The following is a 19,351-nucleotide window of genomic DNA, read 5'->3' as shown; positions in this document are numbered from 1 at the left end:
CTTTGCTCAGGTTTTGATGAGGATTAAACCACTTATTTGTCCAGTTTCTCCTCATTGGACTCTGAATCTGGTTTTGTGAGGGATCTTGACACTCCTGCTTTTGAGCCTATGCATGGTTTAGACCTTCAGCTTTTATCCTGGAAGGTTATTTTTTTTTCTAGCTATTTCTTTGGTTAGAAAGCTTTCTGAGCTTTAAAGGGATACTGAACTCAATTTTTTTCTTTTGTGATTCAGATAGAGCATGACATTTTAAGCAACTTTATAATTTACTCCTATTATCAAATGTTCTTTATTCTCTTGGTATCTTTATTTGAAATTCAAAAATGTAAGTTTAGATGCCGGCCCATTTTTGGTAAACAACCTGGGTTGTCCTTGCTGATTGGTCGATAAATTCATCCACCAATAAGAAAGTGCTGTCCAGAGTGCTGAACCAAAAAAACCTTAGATGCCCTCTTTTTCAAATAAAGATAGCAAGAAAACGAAGAAAAATTGATAATAGGAGTAAATTAGAACGTTGCTTAAAATTGCATGCTCTATCTGAATCATGAAAGAAAAAATTTGGGTTCAGTGTCCCTTTAAGCTTTGTCATACAACCATATTTTTTCCTGATTTTTTTTTCTCATCAGGATATGGCTTTTTCTTCATACTAGCTATTTTTGTCTTCCCAGTCAAGTATCTATAGATACTAATAATAACTAAATTGTGGTTCTTTTTTTTGTCCAGCTCCTAAAAATTTGAAGGAGTGTCTTCATCACATTTTTGAGATTGTGAGAGCGCTCAAATATTATGTGGAACCTACAAAAGATTTCAGACTTTCTTTTCTCTCTTCTCTTTTTGTTAATTGTTCTGGTCCTTGCAAGAGTCAGAAAGCCATGGCTGTTACTTTAGCTGCCTGGATTAAAGCATTAGTTTGTAAGGCATATCTGGTGGTAGGGTAGGCTCCACCTAAGCTCAGTACTGCACACTCTACTAGAGTAGTTGCTACTTTTTTGGCTTTTTGTAATGAGGCTTCTATTGATCAGATGTAAAAAGCAAGTATTTGGTGGTCTTTTCACACTTTTTCAAAGTTTTATCACTTTGATGTGTATGTCTATTCTGAGGCTGATTTTTGTCAGCAAAACGGTTTGGGTCTTAGTGCATAATTAGTAACATCCTGCCTTCACTGTTTACTCCTCCAAATATTTCGTGCTGCTGTTGGTGTAGCTTCCTGCATGTGATGACACATGGACTCTCACCATATGAAATAAGAAAAAAAATGTATGCTAGCCTTGTAAAATCATTTTGTTTTGCGATGATGAGAGTCCACAAGCCAACTTTTTTCTTTCCTTTCATAAGGTGGTGTGAGTTTTCACAAGTCATTACTCCTGGGAATTCCACTTAGAGGAGTTAAAGATACCCATCATCACAAGTGCTTGTAAGTATCCAGGTCATATCTTTGCTCTCACAGGAGGAAGGTGAAGAATAGAGTTGCTCCATATTTTTTGTTAGAAGGGTCTCTCAGACTTACACAGAGCCAGGAGTATTTTGCCTCCTCCTATTGACCAGGAAGGGAATTCTCACATGTGATGACTGGCCTCTCACCATCATGAAATGAATTTTTCAGGAAAGCATTACAGTTTGTTTTCTTAATACATGATGGGTGTATTATTATACCTTTTGAAGGAACTGTTCTTCAAACCAAAAATGTCTGAGATTTAATCATAGATTATCTTATCAGCCCTTAGTAATTGTAATATTAATATGCAAATATGCTATTATTGTGATAACCGTAAGACAAAAAACTGTAATAAATTAACAATACATTAAGCATTTATACGTTCTATATAATATATTTTTGCTTAAAATGCAGCTGTTAAGGTGGACTATGTCCTACATTTGATCAAACTCATTTTGATAAACTTGGTCATTGTAAATCTGTAGATATTTAAGTATGTATTGCTTACTGGCTGAGCAGAACAACACAGCTTTGTTTATGGGCAGAATTTACATGGAACTCAGTTAATTTTAAAACCATCTTTTAGAAGCATCAAAGGAAGAAAAAAAACTTTACTGTCTCTTTAAGATAAAAAGAAACACTAAAGTCAAAATTAAACGTTCATGATTCAGATAAGGCATGCAGTTTTAAACAACTTTTAATTTACTTTTATCTTCGAATTTGCTTTGTACTCTTGGTATTCTTTGTTGAAGGCTAAACCTAGGTAGGAAATGGGTGGTGAGATGGAGCGCTTAAGGGAAGCCTCTGTCGCTCTATAGCGAGGGTGTACTAGCCCACCCTAAAATATGCAGAAGTAGGAATGGTGATGTATAGAGCGCCAAGGAGAGGCTGGGTAGAAAAGAATATTTAATGGAGCTATCCTAAATCCCTATTGGGGATATACACAATATAATATAAAAACACAATTATATAAAAGTACAATTCTATAAAAGTACAACGAGCACCATAGAAGTGCAATACAAAGTTAGCACAATGTGATGGTCATATGTTATATTAAAATAGTATATAAAACACCGTATAGAACTTCCCAATCAGCCCCACACTAGACACCTCCACAGGCCGCTCCTATATGCAAAACTCAAAGATAAAAGCTAACTGGCAGGCCATACGTAATATACCCATGTTTGATACCTGGAGAGTGACACACCCAACTACAAAAGATTTTACATTCTTCTCTAATCCACAACGCTCATACACACGCCTAGACTATATATTATGCGAACAACGAACACTACCCTCACTATGCGACTCTAGACTTTTTCACACTGCCTGGTCTGATCATAGTATGGTGTGCACCAATTTTTTATGGTCAGCTAAGCCACAATTTCAGCAATATTGGAGACTAAGTGACCAGATTTTCTTAGATCCACTGATCACAACTGACATAGAAGAAAAAGACGACTGAGTTCTTTACTTTTAATACCCCCTCAGCCACTTCAGCAACCAATAACTGGGAAGCATATAAATGCTATATTAGGGGGGTGATAATGGGGCACACACATAGACAACGTAAACAGAGGGAGGGCCAACTTAATTCATTAACCTCCAACTTTAACAAGTGTGAAAATGACCTGAAACAGAACCCTCAATCTCAACTCCTCCTACAGAAATCCCAACAGGCCAGAGAGGAACTTCACCAATATTTAATTAAAAATGCGCATATGAGAGCCATAGCCTCTGAATCAAAATTCTTTGTTGAAATTAATAAAGCTGGGCGCCTTCTTGCTAGATCCCTGAAAAAGAAACGCTACAAAACCTTTATTGATAAAATTACAGGCCCGGATGGTGCCACATTTACCACGAACACTGACATTGTCAACCAATTTGCACAATACTACTCCTCATTATATAACCTCCCCTCCCTTGACTTGGAAACTAAACTAATTAAGATAAATAGTTACTTATCCAATATCCAGCTTCCAACATTACTTAAAGCAGATTGCGAGGCGCTGGATGATAGATTCACTATTCAGGAAATTATGTTGGCAATTAAAAGCCTCCCCCAGGGCAAAGCCCCGGGACCTGACGGTTTCACACCTAAATTCTATCACCTGTTTAAAACCCTACTAGGCCCCCACTTGTTGAGCATGTACCAATCATTAGATGAAGAAGGTCAGCTAACCCCAAACCTCCTAGAAGCCACTATTTCTGTTATCCCTAAGCCAAATAAACCCACTGATAAGGTAGCCAATTACCGCCCTATCTCCTTAATAAATATTGATATTAAATTATATGCTAAACTAATTGCCACGAGAATTAACAAATACTTACCCTCTTTGGTGCACTCCGACCAAGTGGGATTTATTCCATGCAGGGAGGCCAAAGATAACACCATTCGGGTTCTGCACACTTTGCTTACCGCTTCATCTACCAAATTGCCCCTGATCTTGCTATCCACAGATGCGGAGAAGGCCTTTGACAGGGTGGATTGGGATTTTCTCTGGTCCATCCTGTCAAGGTTTGGATTCTCGCAAAAATTAATTGCTCGCATTAAAGTACTCTATTCTGGCCCTTCAGCGCGCGTCAACGCAAACAATACACTCTCACAAAAGATCCATATAAACAATGGCACACGTCAGGGATGCCCCCTATCCCCTCTCCTATTCGCTCTGGCGGTGGAGGCATTAGCGGCGCGAATAAGAAGCAATCCCCATGTTCACGGAGTCACTTTCGGAGAGATTTGTCAAAAGTGTCTTTTATATGCTGATGACATTATATTTACAATAAGCTCTCCACTTTCTTCCATCCCCACCATACTCAGAGAACTAGAGAGTTATAAATTGGTTTCCAACTTCTCTGTCAATATGGAAAAGTCAATGATATTACCCTTACATCTTGCAGAGGACGAGGTACAGTATATAACAAATAATACCTCATTCCAGATAACTAGCAAAATAAGATACCTAGGGATAGACATATCTCCTAATCACACGGAATTGTTTAATCTTAATTATATACCTCTCCAAACAGAAACTAATAAATCCCTAGAGCTCTGGAGTAAGCAGGGCCACCTTTCTTGGGCTGGACGCATTAATGCAATAAAAATGAACCTCCTTCCTAAATATTTATACTTGTTCCAGGTCCTCCCACTAGATCTTCCCACTCAGTACTTAATAAAACAACAAAAAATGTTCGACTTATTTATTTGGGATCATAAGAGGGCCAGGGTGGCCAGGAACACCCTGTTTTTAAAGAGAAGATGGAGGTTTGGGATCCCCAAACCTGATGTATTATTATAAAGCTGCGCATATGGCTCGCATAGTCGCTTGGAAACATTCCCCCCTAGAGAAACCCTGGATACAGATAGAAACATTTCTGGCGGGTGGCCTGAACTTGGGCGACCAGTGCTGGATCCCACACAGAAATAGACCAACAGAAATTTGGGGAAACTACTATATAGCTTCCACCCTTAAAATATGGGATAAAACTCTAGCTGAAGAAAATCAGATTTCGACTCCCATTTCCCCTCTATCCCCTGTGCTCAATAACCCCTTACTGCTACAAACACACACCTTTCCCTTACCACGACTAGAGGGTAAACCTACTAACATACCAGCACACATGATACTCCAAAATGGACTTATTAGATCCCAAGCTGATATCCATCAACTTCTAGGTGCTCCTTTCCACCTTTGGTTTCCATACCTTCAAATTAGACATGCTATTCACAATAGTGCCCATAAGGCTAATCTTGTCAGACCTCTTACCTCCTTTGAAACACTGTGTACAACTACCTCAGTCACTAAATCCCAAGTGTCCATTGTATACAAACTTCTTAGAGGAACTTTCCGTAGTAAAAAACCCACGTACATCACAAAATGGGAAAAAGAGTTAAACATAGTAATCACAGACACCCAGTGGCAGCAGATTTTTTTAGAGACCAAAAAATCCTCCCTGTCAATGGCAATGGTTGAAACAAACTACAAACTTCTTTCGAGGTGGTATCTGACCCCCCACCGCTTACGTAGCATTTTTCCTAACTCCTCTTCACTATGTTGGAGACACTGTGGGGAGGTGGGCACTCTCTCGCACATTTGGTGGTCCTGTCCCTACCTCCGCCCCTATTGGGACAACATAAGTCAACATATTGATAGGGTGTTGGGTAGACCTGTTGTGCTCACACCAAGTTTGGTACTGCTGAGTGATATCCCTAAAATTCCATGTATGTATAGAAAGAAACTACTGCAATGTATGCTCAGCTGCGCCAGGCGCTTGATCCCTAGGTTTTGGAAGAAAACTGCTGTCCCCTCATACACCATGTGGGTAAAGGAAGTGAGTCATGTGCTTGAATTGGAAAAAGTATATTATGCGTATAAAAGAAAGCAGGATGCTATTGTAGATATAATTTTTATATGGGAACAGCAGACCACCTGAACCCTGAAAACAAACAAGGATAAACCTAAAAACTGCCGATACTGGCAACTGTGACGGGACTGTGTGTCTTGACATAATGTGTTTTATTTTTCTCAGCTTGACCTAGCAAATCTTGGAGTAGAATACTTTAAATTGACATTATACTATGTTATATGACCCTAATATATATGCTATTGTAAATGTGATTACTGTCTGTACACTTGGCGTTACACCCTTGTACACTTGTTATGTGTGATTTTCAGTTTGATTTCGCTTTGAAAATAATAAAAATTATTTGATGAAAAAAAAAACACCGTATAGGTGGAAAAAAACGTCTCAGGCTTGGCTCTGTAAGGTGCACCTTATAAGTATGAGAACCGATAAAATTAGGCTTGATACAGTCAGTAATGTTCCAATAAGTTCCAATCGGGGATAATTCGAAATTTGTGTTCCAATATGTTCATTGAAAAATGTCAAAGTATGTGAAAAAATCAAGAATTCAAAACATATCCAAAATTAAAAAAACAAAATATGAAAAAATGATGAAAAAAAACAAATGTAGATGTGAGTGATCAAAAAGTTTCAAAATGAAATGTGATTACATTCAGTGTGGGTAAAAGAAAGGATACTCCCAATATTAAGTGGTGGATATAGATCCCTCTGGGAGGTGGTGTGTGCTTCTCAAAAACTGGGTTGTGTGTTTCTTCTTATAGCCTGTAACATATAACAAAGAAAGTCTTGAGAGAGGCCCATTTTTGAGGGCTGAAACATGTCGATAGTCATTTGGTAAGCCTTATTCCTTCTAAATACTTTTGTTTTTAGCAATATTGCACTATACATCGCCATTCCTAAACCTAGGTAGGCTCATATGCTGATTTCTAAGCCCTTGAAGGCTGCCTTCTTTGCTCAGTGCTTTTCAAAGCTAGACAGTGCCAGATCATGTGTGCGCGCTTCTGTGGAGTTATGCATGAGTCAGCACTGATTGGTGGAAATGCAAGTTTGTAAAAAGCATTTTGACATTTTTTCCACAATTAGAGGGCACTAGTTCATGTGTGCCATATAGATAACATTGTGCTCACACAACCGTGGAGTTACCTAGGAGTCAGCACTGATTGGCTAAAATGCAAGTCTGTCAAAAGAACTGAAATAAGGGGCAGTTTGCAGAGGCTTATATACAAGGTAATCACAGAGTTAAAAAGTATATTAATATAACAGTCTTGGTTGTGCAAAACTATGAAATGTGTACTAAAGGGATTTTCTATTGTTTTAAAAAATAAAAATGTTCAAGTAGACTGTCCCTTTAAGGATATGGTTAGGTCGTTTCTAATTTTGAATGGCCAGTCTTCTTTAAGACAGTTAAAAGCTGTTCTCTGTTACATTTCAGTCATCTCGTTAGCGTGGCTCATCGCACACTTTATGTGAAAGGAAGCAGTCCAGAGGTTGCACATGTAAGTCTGGAAATATTGTATTGTGAATAAATGTTATTCGTTGGCATTTTGCAGAACAATATAATTGCAGCAGGTAACATAAAACATTTGTTAGGAGCATTTCTGCCGTATAGGATAACATGCACTTACTAAACTCATGATCACTAGTTTTGCTGACATGTTATATTCTAAAACAGCTAGTTTCTTTGTTCCCTCGGGTCTAAAAGATTTTGATCTTTACCTCCTTTTTGTTATGCGGTCTTTAAATATATTTACCTCCATTCTGTGAAGTTTAAAAACCCTAGGATTTACCATTGTTAGAAATAAAAGTGACCTTAATTCATCAGTTTAAAAGAAAAAAAGTACGTACCAATTTCCTTTTTTTGCTGCTACCAAAATCCTATACACTTTTATTTCTAACAATGGTAAATCCTAGCGTTTTTGAAACTCTAGGATTTGCTCCTTCGGTAAAAACAAATATGTTAAATCAAAGTAAATATAAAAAGCAAAAGATTGTGTAAAAATCAGCAAATACCTTACTTTCTCCTACATTGGTGTATCCGGTCCACGGCTTCATCCTTACTTGTAGGATATTCTCAATCCCTACAGGAAGTGGCAAAGAGAGCACACAGCAGAGCTGTCCATATAGCTCCCCTCAGGCTCCGCCCCCCCCGGTAATTCTCTTCGCCGCTTTAACTAGTAGCATCTCCACGGGGGTGGTAAAAAGTATGTGGTGTTAGTTGTAGTTTTTTATTTCTTCTATCAAGAGTTTGTTATTTTAAAATAGTGCCGGCTTGTACTATTTACTCTGCAGCAGAAAGTGATGAAGATTTCTGCTAAGAGGAATATGATTTTAGCACCAGTAACTAAAATCCATTGCTGTTCCCACACAGGACTGTTGAAACCAGAGAACATCAGTTGGGGGGAACAGTTTGCAGGCTTAACTGCTTCAGGTATGATCAGTCATTTTTCTAACAAGACCATGTAATGCTAGAAGACTGTCAGAAATTCCCTCTAGGATAGGTAAGCCATTTTTCTTAGACTCTGTATAAAATGATGGCTTATATTAAGGGCTCTATGCTGGTTGACACTATTGTGGGCTTAATCGATTGCTTTTTAGCATGTTTTTCACTATAAATAATGTGTTTTTTCAGACTTTAAAACACTTTTGGGGTTTAATTTGCGCCTGGCACTTGTTTGGACACCTAATCTAGTCAGAAAGGCTCCTCCACTCTGGAATGAAGAGGGAGGAGGCCTCATTTTCGCGCCTCAATTGCGCAGTTGTTTTGCCTAGGCAGTTCATGCAGCTTCACGTGGGGAGTCCAGAGGCATCAGAAAAGACTCCAGAGAGGCTTATTTCCTACTAAAATAATCCCTAAGGAAGGTAAAGGCCACAGTGAAAGCTGTGGCATAGTACTGTAGTGTGTTAACCGGTTAATAACTGTTATTAGCTCCGGTTTGGGCATTAAGGGGTTAATTGGTCTGAAAATTTGTGTGCAATCTTTTCAAAGCATTAAGACACTGTGGTGAAAATTTCATTAAAATCGGATGTTTATTTGATGGTTTTTTGATGTTTCAGTAATAAAGTGTGCACTTTTATTATTTAAAGAGACAGTAACGTTTTTGTCAAAAATAGTTTTTATTACATTGAAGTTCTGTTTAAGTCTGTCAAACATGTCTGAATCTTCAGATAGCCTATGTTCTGTATGTTCAAAGGCCAAGGTGGTTCCCCCATTAAATTTATGTGTGAAGTGTGCCATAGCGTCCAAACAGCTTAAGGACCGTACAATCACACTTAAAAATATAGCCCAAGATGATTCTTTAGCTGAAGGTAGTGAAGATAGCTCGCTATCCTCTCCTTCTGTGTCAACACCAGCTATGCCCACGCAAGCGATGCCCAGTACATCTAGCGCACCAATTGCCATTACTATGCAACAGTTAGCGGCAGTAATGGATAATTCTCTCTCAGCATTTTTATCCAAACTGCCAGCTTTTCCTAGGAAGCGTGATTGCTCAGTTTTAGACACAGAAAATGAGCAAGCAGACGCAGAGGATAATTTATCTGTAGTGCCCTCACATCAATCTGACTTGGCGGTGAGGGAGGGCCTGTCTGAGGGAGAAATTTCTGACACAGGAAAAGTTTCTCAGCAGGCAGAGCCTGATACGATAGCATTTAAATTTAAGCTAGAACACCTCCGCGCCCTACTTAAGGAGGTCCTAGCTACACTTGATGATTGTGATCCTTTGGTGATCCCAGAAAAATTGTGTAAAATGGACAAATTCTTAGAGGTCCCAGTACACACTGATGCGTTTCCAATACCTAAGAGGGTGGCGGATATCGTGACTAAGGAGTGGGAGAAGCCAGGTGTACCTTTTGTTCCCCCTCCTATATTTAAGAAAATGTTCCCAATTGTTGACCCTAGAAGGGACGCGTGGCAGACGGTCCCCAAGGTAGAGGGGGCAGTTTCAACGCTAGCTAAGCGCACGACTATACCAATAGAAGACAGTTGCGCTTTCAAAGACCCTATGGATAAAAAAATTTTGTTCAACAGGGTTTTCTTCTTCAACCAATTTCTTGCATTATTCCTGTAACCACTGCAGCGGCTTTTTGGTTTGAGGAACTAGAAAACTCGCTACAGAAGGAGACTTCTTATGATGAAGTCATGGACAGAATTCATGCCCTGAAGTTGGCTAATTCTTTCATTACAGATGCCGCTTTCCAGTTAGCTAGGTTGGTGGTGAAAAATTCTGGTTTTGCAATCGTGGCGCGCAGAGCGCTTTGGTTAAAATCTTGGTCGGCGGATGTGTCGTCCAAAACAAAATTGCTTGATATTCCTTTCAAGGGTAAGACCCTATTCGGGCCAGAGTTGAAAGAAATTATTTCAGATATCACTGGGGGAAAGGGCCATGCCCTTCCACAGGATAGACCTTTCAAAGCTAAAAATAAGTCTAATTTTCGTTCCTTTCGCAATTTCAGGAACGGACCGGCTTCTACCTCTACAGCCACTAGGCAAGAGTGTAACGCACCCCAGCCCAAACCAGCATGGAAGCCATTGCAAGGCTGGAACAAGGGTAAACAGGCCAAGAAGCCTGCTGCTGCTACCAAGACAGCATGAAGGGGTAGCCCCCGATCCGGGACCGGATCTAGTAGGGGGCAGACTTTCTCTCTTTGCTCAGGCTTGGGCAAGAGATGTTCCGGACCCCTGGGCACTAGAAATTGTCTCTCGGGTATCTTCTAGAGTTCAAAGACCTTCCCCCAAGGGGAAGGTTCCACATGTCTCGCTTATCTTTAGACCAGATAAAGAAACAGGCATTCTTACATTGCGTAGAAGACCTTTTAAAAATGGGAGTTATACACCCAGTTCCGACAGCAGAACAAGGACTGGGTTTTTACTCAAACCTGTTTGTAGTTCCCAAAAAGGAAGGAACTTGCAGGCCAATTCTGGACTTAAAAATTCTAAACAAATTCCTCAGAGTTCCATCATTCAAAATGGAAACCATTCGGACAATTTTACCAATGATCCAGGAGGGTCAATATATGACTACCGTGGACTTAAAGGATGCGTACCTACATATTCCTATCCACAAAGATCACCATCAGTTCCTGAGGTTCGCCTTTCTGGACAAGCATTACCAGTTCGTGGCTCTTCCCTTCGGATTGGCCACTGCTCCCAGAATTTTCACGAAGGTGCTAGGGTCCCTTCTAGCGGTGCTAAGGCCAAGGGGCATTGCAGTAGCACCTTACCTAGACGACATTTTAATACAAGCGTCGTCCTTTCACAAAGCAAAGGCTCATACAGACATTGTTCTAGCCTTTCTAAGGTCTCACGGGTGGAAGGTGAACATAGAAAAAAGTTCTCTGTCCCCGTTCACAAGGGTTCCCTTCCTGCGAACAATAATAGACTCCGTAGAAATGAAGATCTTTCTGACAGAGGTCAGGAAGTTAAAACTTCTGAACACTTGTCGAGTTCTTCAATCCATTCCTCAACCCTCCATAGTTCAGTGCATGGAGGTAATAGGACTCATGGTTGCAGCAATGGATGTGGTTCCATTTGCTCGAATTCATTTAAGACCATTGCAACTGTGCATGCTCAAACAGTGGAATGGGGATTATGCAGATTTGTCTCCCCAGATTCAAATGGACCAGAAAACCAGAGACTCACTCCTCTCTGGATCACCTGTCTCAGGGAATGAGTTTCCGCAGACCGGAGTGGATCATTGTCACGACCGACGCCAGCCTCCTAGGCTGGGGCGCGGTCTGGGAGTCCCTGAAGGCTCAGGGTCTATGGTCTCGGGAAGAATCTCTTCTCCCGATAAACATTTTGGAATTGAGAGCGATATTCAATGCGCTCCAGGCATGGCCTCAACTAGTGGAGGCCAAATCATCAGATTTCAGTCGGACAACATGACGACTGTAGCGTACATCAATCATCAGGGGGGAACAAAGAGTTCCCTGGCGATGAGGGAGGTATCCAAAATCATCAAATGGGCAGAGGATCACTCCTGCCATCTATCAGCAATTCACATCCCAGGAGTGGACAACTGGGAAGCGGATTATCTGAGTCGGAGTGGGAACTTCACCCGGAGGTTTTTGCCCAGTTAACTCAACTATGGGGCATTCCAGATCTGGATATGATGGCGTCACGTCAGAACTCCAAAGTTCCACGTTACGGGTCCAGGTCCAGGGATCCCAAGGCGACATTGGTAGATGCCTTAGTAGCGCCTTGGTCGTTCAATCTAGCTTATGTCTTTCCACCGTTTCCCCTTCTACCCCGGCTAGTAGCCAGGATCAAACCGGAGAAGGCTTCGGTAATTCTGATAGCTCCTGCGTGGCCACGCAGGACTTGGTATGCAGACCTGGTGAATATGTCATCGGTTCCACCATGGAAGCTACTTTTGAGGCAGGACCTTCTAATTCAAGGTCCATTCGAACATCCAAACCTAGTTTCTCTGCAACTGACTGCTTGGAGATTGAACATTTGATTCTAGCTAAGCGTGGGTTTTCGGAATCAGTTATAGATACCCTGATCCAGGCTAGAAAGCCTGTCACGAGGAAAATTTACCATAAGATATGGCGGAAATATCTTTGTTGGTGCGAATCCAAGGGTTACTCATGGAGTAAGATTAGGATTCCAAGGATTCTATCTTTTCTCCAAGAAGGATTGGAGAAAGGTTTGTCAGCTAGTTCCTTAAAAGGACAGATATCTGCTCTGTCTGTTTTGTTACACAAGCGTCTGGCAGCAATGCCAGATGTTCAGGCGTTTGTACAGGCTTTAGTCAGAATCAAGCCTGTCTATAGACCTGTGGCTCCTCCATGGAGTCTAAATTTAGTTCTTTCAGTTCTTCAAGGGGTTCCGTTTGAACCTCTACATTCCATAGATATCAAGTTACTATCTTGGAAAGTTTTGTTTTTGGTAGCTATTTCTTCTGCTAGAAGAGTTTCTGAATTGTCTGCTTTGCAGTGTAATTCACCTTACCTGGTGTTCCATACAGATAAGGTCGTTTTACGTACCAAACCTGGTTTTCTTCCAAAAGTGGTTTCCAATAAGAATATTAACCAGGAAATAGTTGTTCCTTCTCTGTGTCCTAATCCAGTTTCTAACAAGGAACGTCTGTTGCACAATCTTGATGTGGTTCGTGCTTTAAAGTTCTATCTAAAAGCAACTAAAGACTTCAGACAAACATCGTCCTTGTTTGTCGTCTATTCTGGCAAGAGGAGAGGTCAAAAGGCGACTGCGACCTCTCTGTCCTTCTGGCTGAAAAGCATCATCCGGTTGGCTTATGAGACTGCTGGAAGGCAGCCCCCTGAACGAATTACAGCTCACTCTACTAGAGCTGTGGCTTCCACATGGGCTTTCAAGAATGAGGCTTCTGTTAAACATATCTGTAAGGCAGCGACTTGGTCTTCACTGCATACATTTGCCAAATTTTACAAATTCGATACTTTTGCTTCTTCGGAGGCTATTTTTGGGAGAAAGGTTTTACAAGCAGTGGTTCCTTCCGTTTAGGTTACCTGACTTGTTCCCTCCCTTCATCCGTGTCCTAAAGCTTTGGTATTGGTATCCCACAAGTAAGGATGAAGCCGTGGACCGGATACACCAATGGAGGAGAAAACAGAATTTATGTTTACCTGATAAATGTCTTTCTCCTACGGTGTATCCGGTCCACGGCCCACCCTGGCATTTTAGTCAGGTTTAAATTTATTTTTATGAACTACAGTCACCACTGCACCCTATGGTTCTCCTTTCTCCTGTTAAGTGTAGTCAGTCCACGGGTCATCATTACTTCTGGGATATTAACTCCTCCCCAACAGGAAGTGCAAGAGGATCACTCAAGCAGAGCTGCTATATAGCTCCTCCCCTCTACGTCACACCCAGTCATTCTCTTGCACCCAACTAATAGATAGGATGTGTGAGAGGACTGTGGTGATTATACTTAGTTTTTATATCTTCAATCAAAAGTTTGTTATTTTAAAACCGCACCGGAGTGTGTTGTTCCTTCTCAGGTAGAATTTGAAGACGAATCTACCTGAGTTTTTTGTATGATTTTAGCCGGCGTAGCTAAGATTCATTTTGCTGTTCTCGGCCATTCTGAGGAGTGAGGTAAACTTCAGATCAGGGGACAGCGGGCAGGTTCACCTGCAAAGAGGTATGTAGCAGTATATTATTTTCTGAGGAATGGAATTGACTGAGAAAATACTGCCAATACCGATATAATGTAAGTTCAGCCTTAAATGCAGTAGTAGCAACTGGTATCAGGCTGTTATGTTTATATGTTTACATTTCAGTATTCTGGGGAATGGCACTTCACTGGGATAATACTGTATGCATATAACTTTTAGCCTAACTTGCAGTGGGAATGACTAGCAGCAGGCTTTTTAATGACACTTCATTTTATTTGATTTTAAACGTTTTGCTGGCATGTTAAATCGTTTATTTATCTGAGGTACTGGGTGAAAAATTGTTTTGGGCACTGTTTTTCCACTTGGCTGTCGTTTATTTTAATTTAAGACAGTTTACTGAACTTCCCTCACTGTTGTGTGTGAGGGGGAGGGGCCTATTTTGGCGCTTTTGCTACGCATCAAAAATTCAGTCACAAGTCTGTTTTCTTCCCTGCATGATCCGGATCGTCTCTACAGAGCTCAAGGGTCTTCAAAGATTATTTTGAGGGAGGTAATCACTCACAGCAGACCTGTGAGATTGTGCTTTGACTGTGATAAAAAAACGTTTATATTTTGTACATTTTTTCTGCTATTTAAGGGTTAGTTATCCATTGCTAATGGGGGCAATCCTTTGCTAATTTGTGTTTTTACCGGGAAAAATTTGATTTTATAGTTTCTCCGGTTCATTGTTAGTCAACTGTCATAATTTTTTTCTGTGCTTCTTAAAGGCACAGTACGTTTTTCATATTACTTGTAAATTGAGTTGAAAAGTATTTCCAAGCTTGCTAGTTTAATTGCTAGTGTGTTAAACATGTCTGACTCAGAGGAATATCTCTGTGCTATATGTGCAAAAGCCAAGGTGGAGCCCAATAGAAATTTATGTACTAATTGCATTGATGCTACTTTAAATAAAAGTCAATCTGTACAAATTGAACATCATTCACCAAACAACGAGGGGGAAGTTATGCCGACTAACTTGCTTCACGTGTCAGTACCTGCATCTCCCGCTCGGGAGGTGCGTGATATTGTAGCGCCGAGTACTTCAGGGCGGCCATTACAAATCACATTGCAGGACATGGCTAATGTTATGACTGAAGTTTTGTCTAAATTACCAGAACTTAGAGGTAAGAGAGATCACTCTGGGGTGAGAACAGAGTGCGCTGATAATAATAGGGCCATGTCAGATACTGCGTCACAATTTGCAGAACATGAGGACGGAGAGCTTCAATCTGCAGGTGACGGATCTGATCCCAATAGAGTGGATTCAGACATTTCAAACTTTAAGTTTAAGCTAGAAAACCTCCGTGTACTGCTAGGGGAGGTATTAGCGGCTCTGAATGATTGTAACACCGTTGCAATCCCAGAGAAATTATGTAGGCTGGATAGATACTATGCGGTACCGGCGAGTACTGACGTATTTCCTATACCTAAGAGGCTTACAGAGATAATTACTAAGGAGTGGGATAGGCCCGGTGTACCCTTTTCCCCCCCTCCTGTATTTAGAAAAATGTTTCCAATAGACGCCACCACACGGGACTTATGGCAGATGGTCCCTAAGGTGGAGGGAGCAGTTTCTACTCTGGCTAAGCGTACCACTATCCCGGTGGAGGATAGCTGTGCCTTTTCAGATCCAATGGATAAAAAATTAGAGGGTTACCTTAAGAAAATGTTTGTTCAACAAGGTTTTATATTGCAACCCCTTGCATGTATTGCGTCTGTCACGGCTGCGGCCGCTTTTTGGTCCGAGTCTCTGGAAGAGACTCTTGACTCAATAACTATAGATGAGATTTCAAATAAGCTTAAAACCCTTAAGCTAGCTAATTCATTTATTTCAGATGCCGTAGTACATTTAACTAAACTTACGGCTAAGAATTCCGGATTCGCCATTCAGGCACGTAGAGCACTGTGGCTAAAATCCTGGTCAGCTGATGTTACTTCTAAATCTAAATTACTTAACATACCTTTCAAAGGGCAGACCTTATTCGGGCCCGGTTTGAAAGAAATTATCGCTGACATTACAGGAGGTAAAGGCCATGCCCTGCCTCAAGACAGAGCCAAACCTAGGGCTAGACAGTCTAATTTTCGTGCCTTTCGTAATTTCAAGGCAGGAGCAGCATCAACTTCCTCTGCACCAAAACAGGAAGGAGCTGTTGCTCGCTACAGACAAGGCTGGAGACCTAACCAGTCCTGGAACAAGGGCAAGCAGGCCAGAAAACCTGCTGCTGCCCCTAAGACAGCATGAATTGAGGGCCCCCGATCCGGGAACGGATCTAGTGGGGGGCAGACTTTCTCTCTTCGCCCAGGCTTGGGCAAGAGATGTCCAGGATCCCTGGGCTTTAGAGATCATATCTCAGGGATATCTTCTGGACTTCAAAACCTCTCCCCCAAAAGGGAGATTTCATCTTTCAAGGTTGTCAACAAACCAAATAAAGAAAGAGGCGTTTCTACGCTGTGTACAAGATCTCTTACTAATGGGAGTGATCCACCCGGTTCCGCAGTCGGAGCACGGACAGGGGTTTTACTCAAATCTGTTTGTGGTTCCCAAGAAAGAAGGAACCTTCAGACCAATCTTGGATTTAAAGATCCTAAACAAATTCCTAAGAGTTCCATCGTTCAAAATGGAAACTATTCAGACAATCTTACCCATGATCCAAAAGGGTCAGTACATGACCACAGTGGATTTAAAGGACGCTTACCTTCACATACCGATTCACAAAGATCATTACCGGTATCTAAGGTTTGCCTTCCTAGACAGGCATTACCAGTTTGTAGCTCTTCCATTCGGATTGGCTACGGCTCCAAGAATCTTCACAAAGGTTCTGGGCGCTCTTCTGGCGGTACTAAGACCGCGAGGAATTTCGGTAGCTCCGTACCTAGACGACATTCTGATACAAGCTTCAAGCTTTCAAACTGCCAAGTCTCATACAGAGTTAGTACTGGCATTTCTAAGGTCGCATGGGTGGAAGGTGAACGAAAAGAAGAGTTCTCTCTTTCCACTCACAAGAGTTCCCTTCTTGGGGACTCTTATAGATTCTGTAGAAATGAAGATCTACCTGACAGAAGACAGGTTAACAAAGCTTCAAAATGCTTGCCGTGTTCTTCATTCCATTCAACACCCGTCAGTGGCTCAATGCATGGAGGTAATCGGCTTAATGGTAGCGGCAATGGACATAGTACCCTTTGCACGCCTACATCTCAGACCGCTGCAATTGTGCATGCTAAGTCAGTGGAATGGGGATTACTCAGATTTGTCCCCTACTCTGAATCTGGATCAAGAGACCAGAAATTCTCTTCTATGGTGGCTTTCTCGGCCACATCTGTCCAGGGGGATGCCATTCAGCAGGCCAGATTGGACAATTGTAACAACAGACGCCAGCCTACTAGGTTGGGGCGCTGTCTGGAATTCTCTGAAGGCTCAGGGATCATGGACTCAGGAGGAGAGTCTCCTTCCAATAAACATTCTGGAATTGAGAGCAGTTCTCAATGCCCTTCTGGCTTGGCCCCAGTTAACAACTCGGGGGTTCATCAGGTTTCAGTCGGACAACATCACGACTGTAGCTTACATCAACCATCAAGGAGGGACAAGAAGCTCCCTAGCGATGATGGAAGTATCAAAGATAATTCGCTGGGCAGAGTCTCACTCTTGCCACCTGTCAGCGATCCACATCCCAGGAGTGGAGAACTGGGAGGCGGATTTCCTAAGTCGTCAGACTTTTCATCCGGGGGAGTGGGAACTTCATCCGGAGGTCTTTGCCCAAATACTTCGACGTTGTGGCAAACCAGAGATAGATCTCATGGCGTCTCGACAGAACGCCAAGCTTCCTTGTTACGGGTCCAGGTCCAGGGACCCGGGAGCGGTCCTGGTAGATGCTTTGACAGCACCTTGGACCTTCGGGATGGCTTATGTGTTTCCACCCTTCCCGATGCTTCCTCGATTGATTGCCAGGATCAAACAGGAGAGAGCATCGGTGATTCTAATAGCGCCTGCATGGCCACGCAGGACCTGGTATGCAGATCTAGTGGACATGTCATCCTGTCCACCTTGGTCTCTGCCTCTGAGACAGGACCTTCTAATTCAGGGTCCCTTCAAACATCAAAATCTAATTTCTCTGAAGCTGACTGCTTGGAAATTGAACGCTTGATTTTATCAAAGCGTGGATTTTCTGAGTCAGTAATTGATACCTTAATACAGGCTAGGAAACCTGTTACCAGAAAGATTTACCATAAAATATGGCGTAAATACTTACATTGGTGCGAATCCAAGAGTTACTCATGGAGTAAGGTTAGGATTCCTAGGATATTGTCTTTTCTACAAGAAGGTTTAGAAAAGGGTTTATCTGCTAGTTCCTTAAAGGGACAGATCTCAGCTCTGTCCATTCTTTTACACAAACGTCTGTCAGAAGTTCCAGACGTTCAGGCTTTTTGTCAGGCTTTGGCCAGGATTAAGCCTGTGTTTAAAACTGTTGCTCCACCATGGAGCTTAAATTTAGTTCTTAACGTTTTACAGGGTGTTCCGTTTGAACCCCTTCATTCCATTGATATCAAATTGTTATGTTGGAAAGTTCTGTTTTTAATGGCTATTTCCTCGGCTCGAAGAGTCTCTGAGTTATCGGCCTTACATTGTGATTCTCCTTATCTGATTTTTCATTCAGACAAGGTAGTTCTGCGTACTAAACCTGGGTTCTTACCTAAGGTGGTCACTAATAGGAATATCAATCAAGAGATTGTTGTTCCATCATTGTGTCCTAATCCTTCTTCAAAGAAGGAACGACCTCTACACAATCTAGATGTAGTCCGTGCCCTGAAATTTTATTTACAGGCAACTAAAGATTTTCGCCAAACTTCTTCCCTGTTTGTCGTTTATTCTGGACAGAGGAGCGGTCAAAAAGCTTCTGCTACCTCTCTCTCTTTTTGGCTTCGTAGCATAATACGTTTAGCTTATGAGACTGCTGGACAGCAGCCTCCTGAAAGAATTACAGCTCATTCTACTAGAGCTGTGGCTTCCACTTGGGCCTTTAAGAATGAGGCCTCTGTTAAACAGATTTGCAAGGCTGCAACTTGGTCTTCTCTTCATACTTTTTCCAAATTTTACAAATTTGACACACTTGCTTCTTCGGAGGCTGTTTTTGGGAGAAAGGTTCTTCAGGCAGTGGTTCCTTCCGTATAAAGATCCTGCCTGTCCCTCCCGTCATCCGTGTACTTAAGCTTTGGTATTGGTATCCCAGAAGTAATGATGACCCGTGGACTGACTACACTTAACAGGAGAAAACATAATTTATGCTTACCTGATAAATTCCTTTCTCCTGTAGTGTAGTCAGTCCACGGCCCGCCCTGTTTTTTATGGCAGGTCTAAATTTTTAAATTTTACTCCAGTCACCACTGCACCCTTTAGCTTCTCCTTTCTCGTTGGTTCTC

At 41.7% G+C, this 19,351-nt stretch overlaps 1 protein-coding gene across 2 annotated transcripts in view; it reads left to right on the top strand.

The window, feature by feature from the left end:
- RARS2 (arginyl-tRNA synthetase 2, mitochondrial) overlaps positions 1-19,351 on the top strand; it is a 227,136-nt gene that overhangs the window by 166,751 nt on the left and 41,034 nt on the right. Inside the window, exon 19 of one of the 2 annotated variants that reach the window (XM_053710525.1) lies at positions 7,233-7,296. The exons of the other annotated variant lie outside the window; for it this stretch is intronic. Within the exon in view, the coding sequence (XP_053566500.1) occupies positions 7,233-7,296 (64 nt within the window). The remainder of the gene's footprint in view (positions 1-7,232; positions 7,297-19,351) is intronic. 2 annotated transcript variants of the gene reach the window in all.

The sequence above is a fragment of the Bombina bombina genome, chromosome 4 (genome assembly GCF_027579735.1).
Source record: "Bombina bombina isolate aBomBom1 chromosome 4, aBomBom1.pri, whole genome shotgun sequence".
In the NCBI taxonomy this organism is placed as follows: Eukaryota; Metazoa; Chordata; class Amphibia; order Anura; family Bombinatoridae; genus Bombina; species Bombina bombina.
This window is presented reverse-complemented; position numbering and strand designations above follow the sequence as displayed.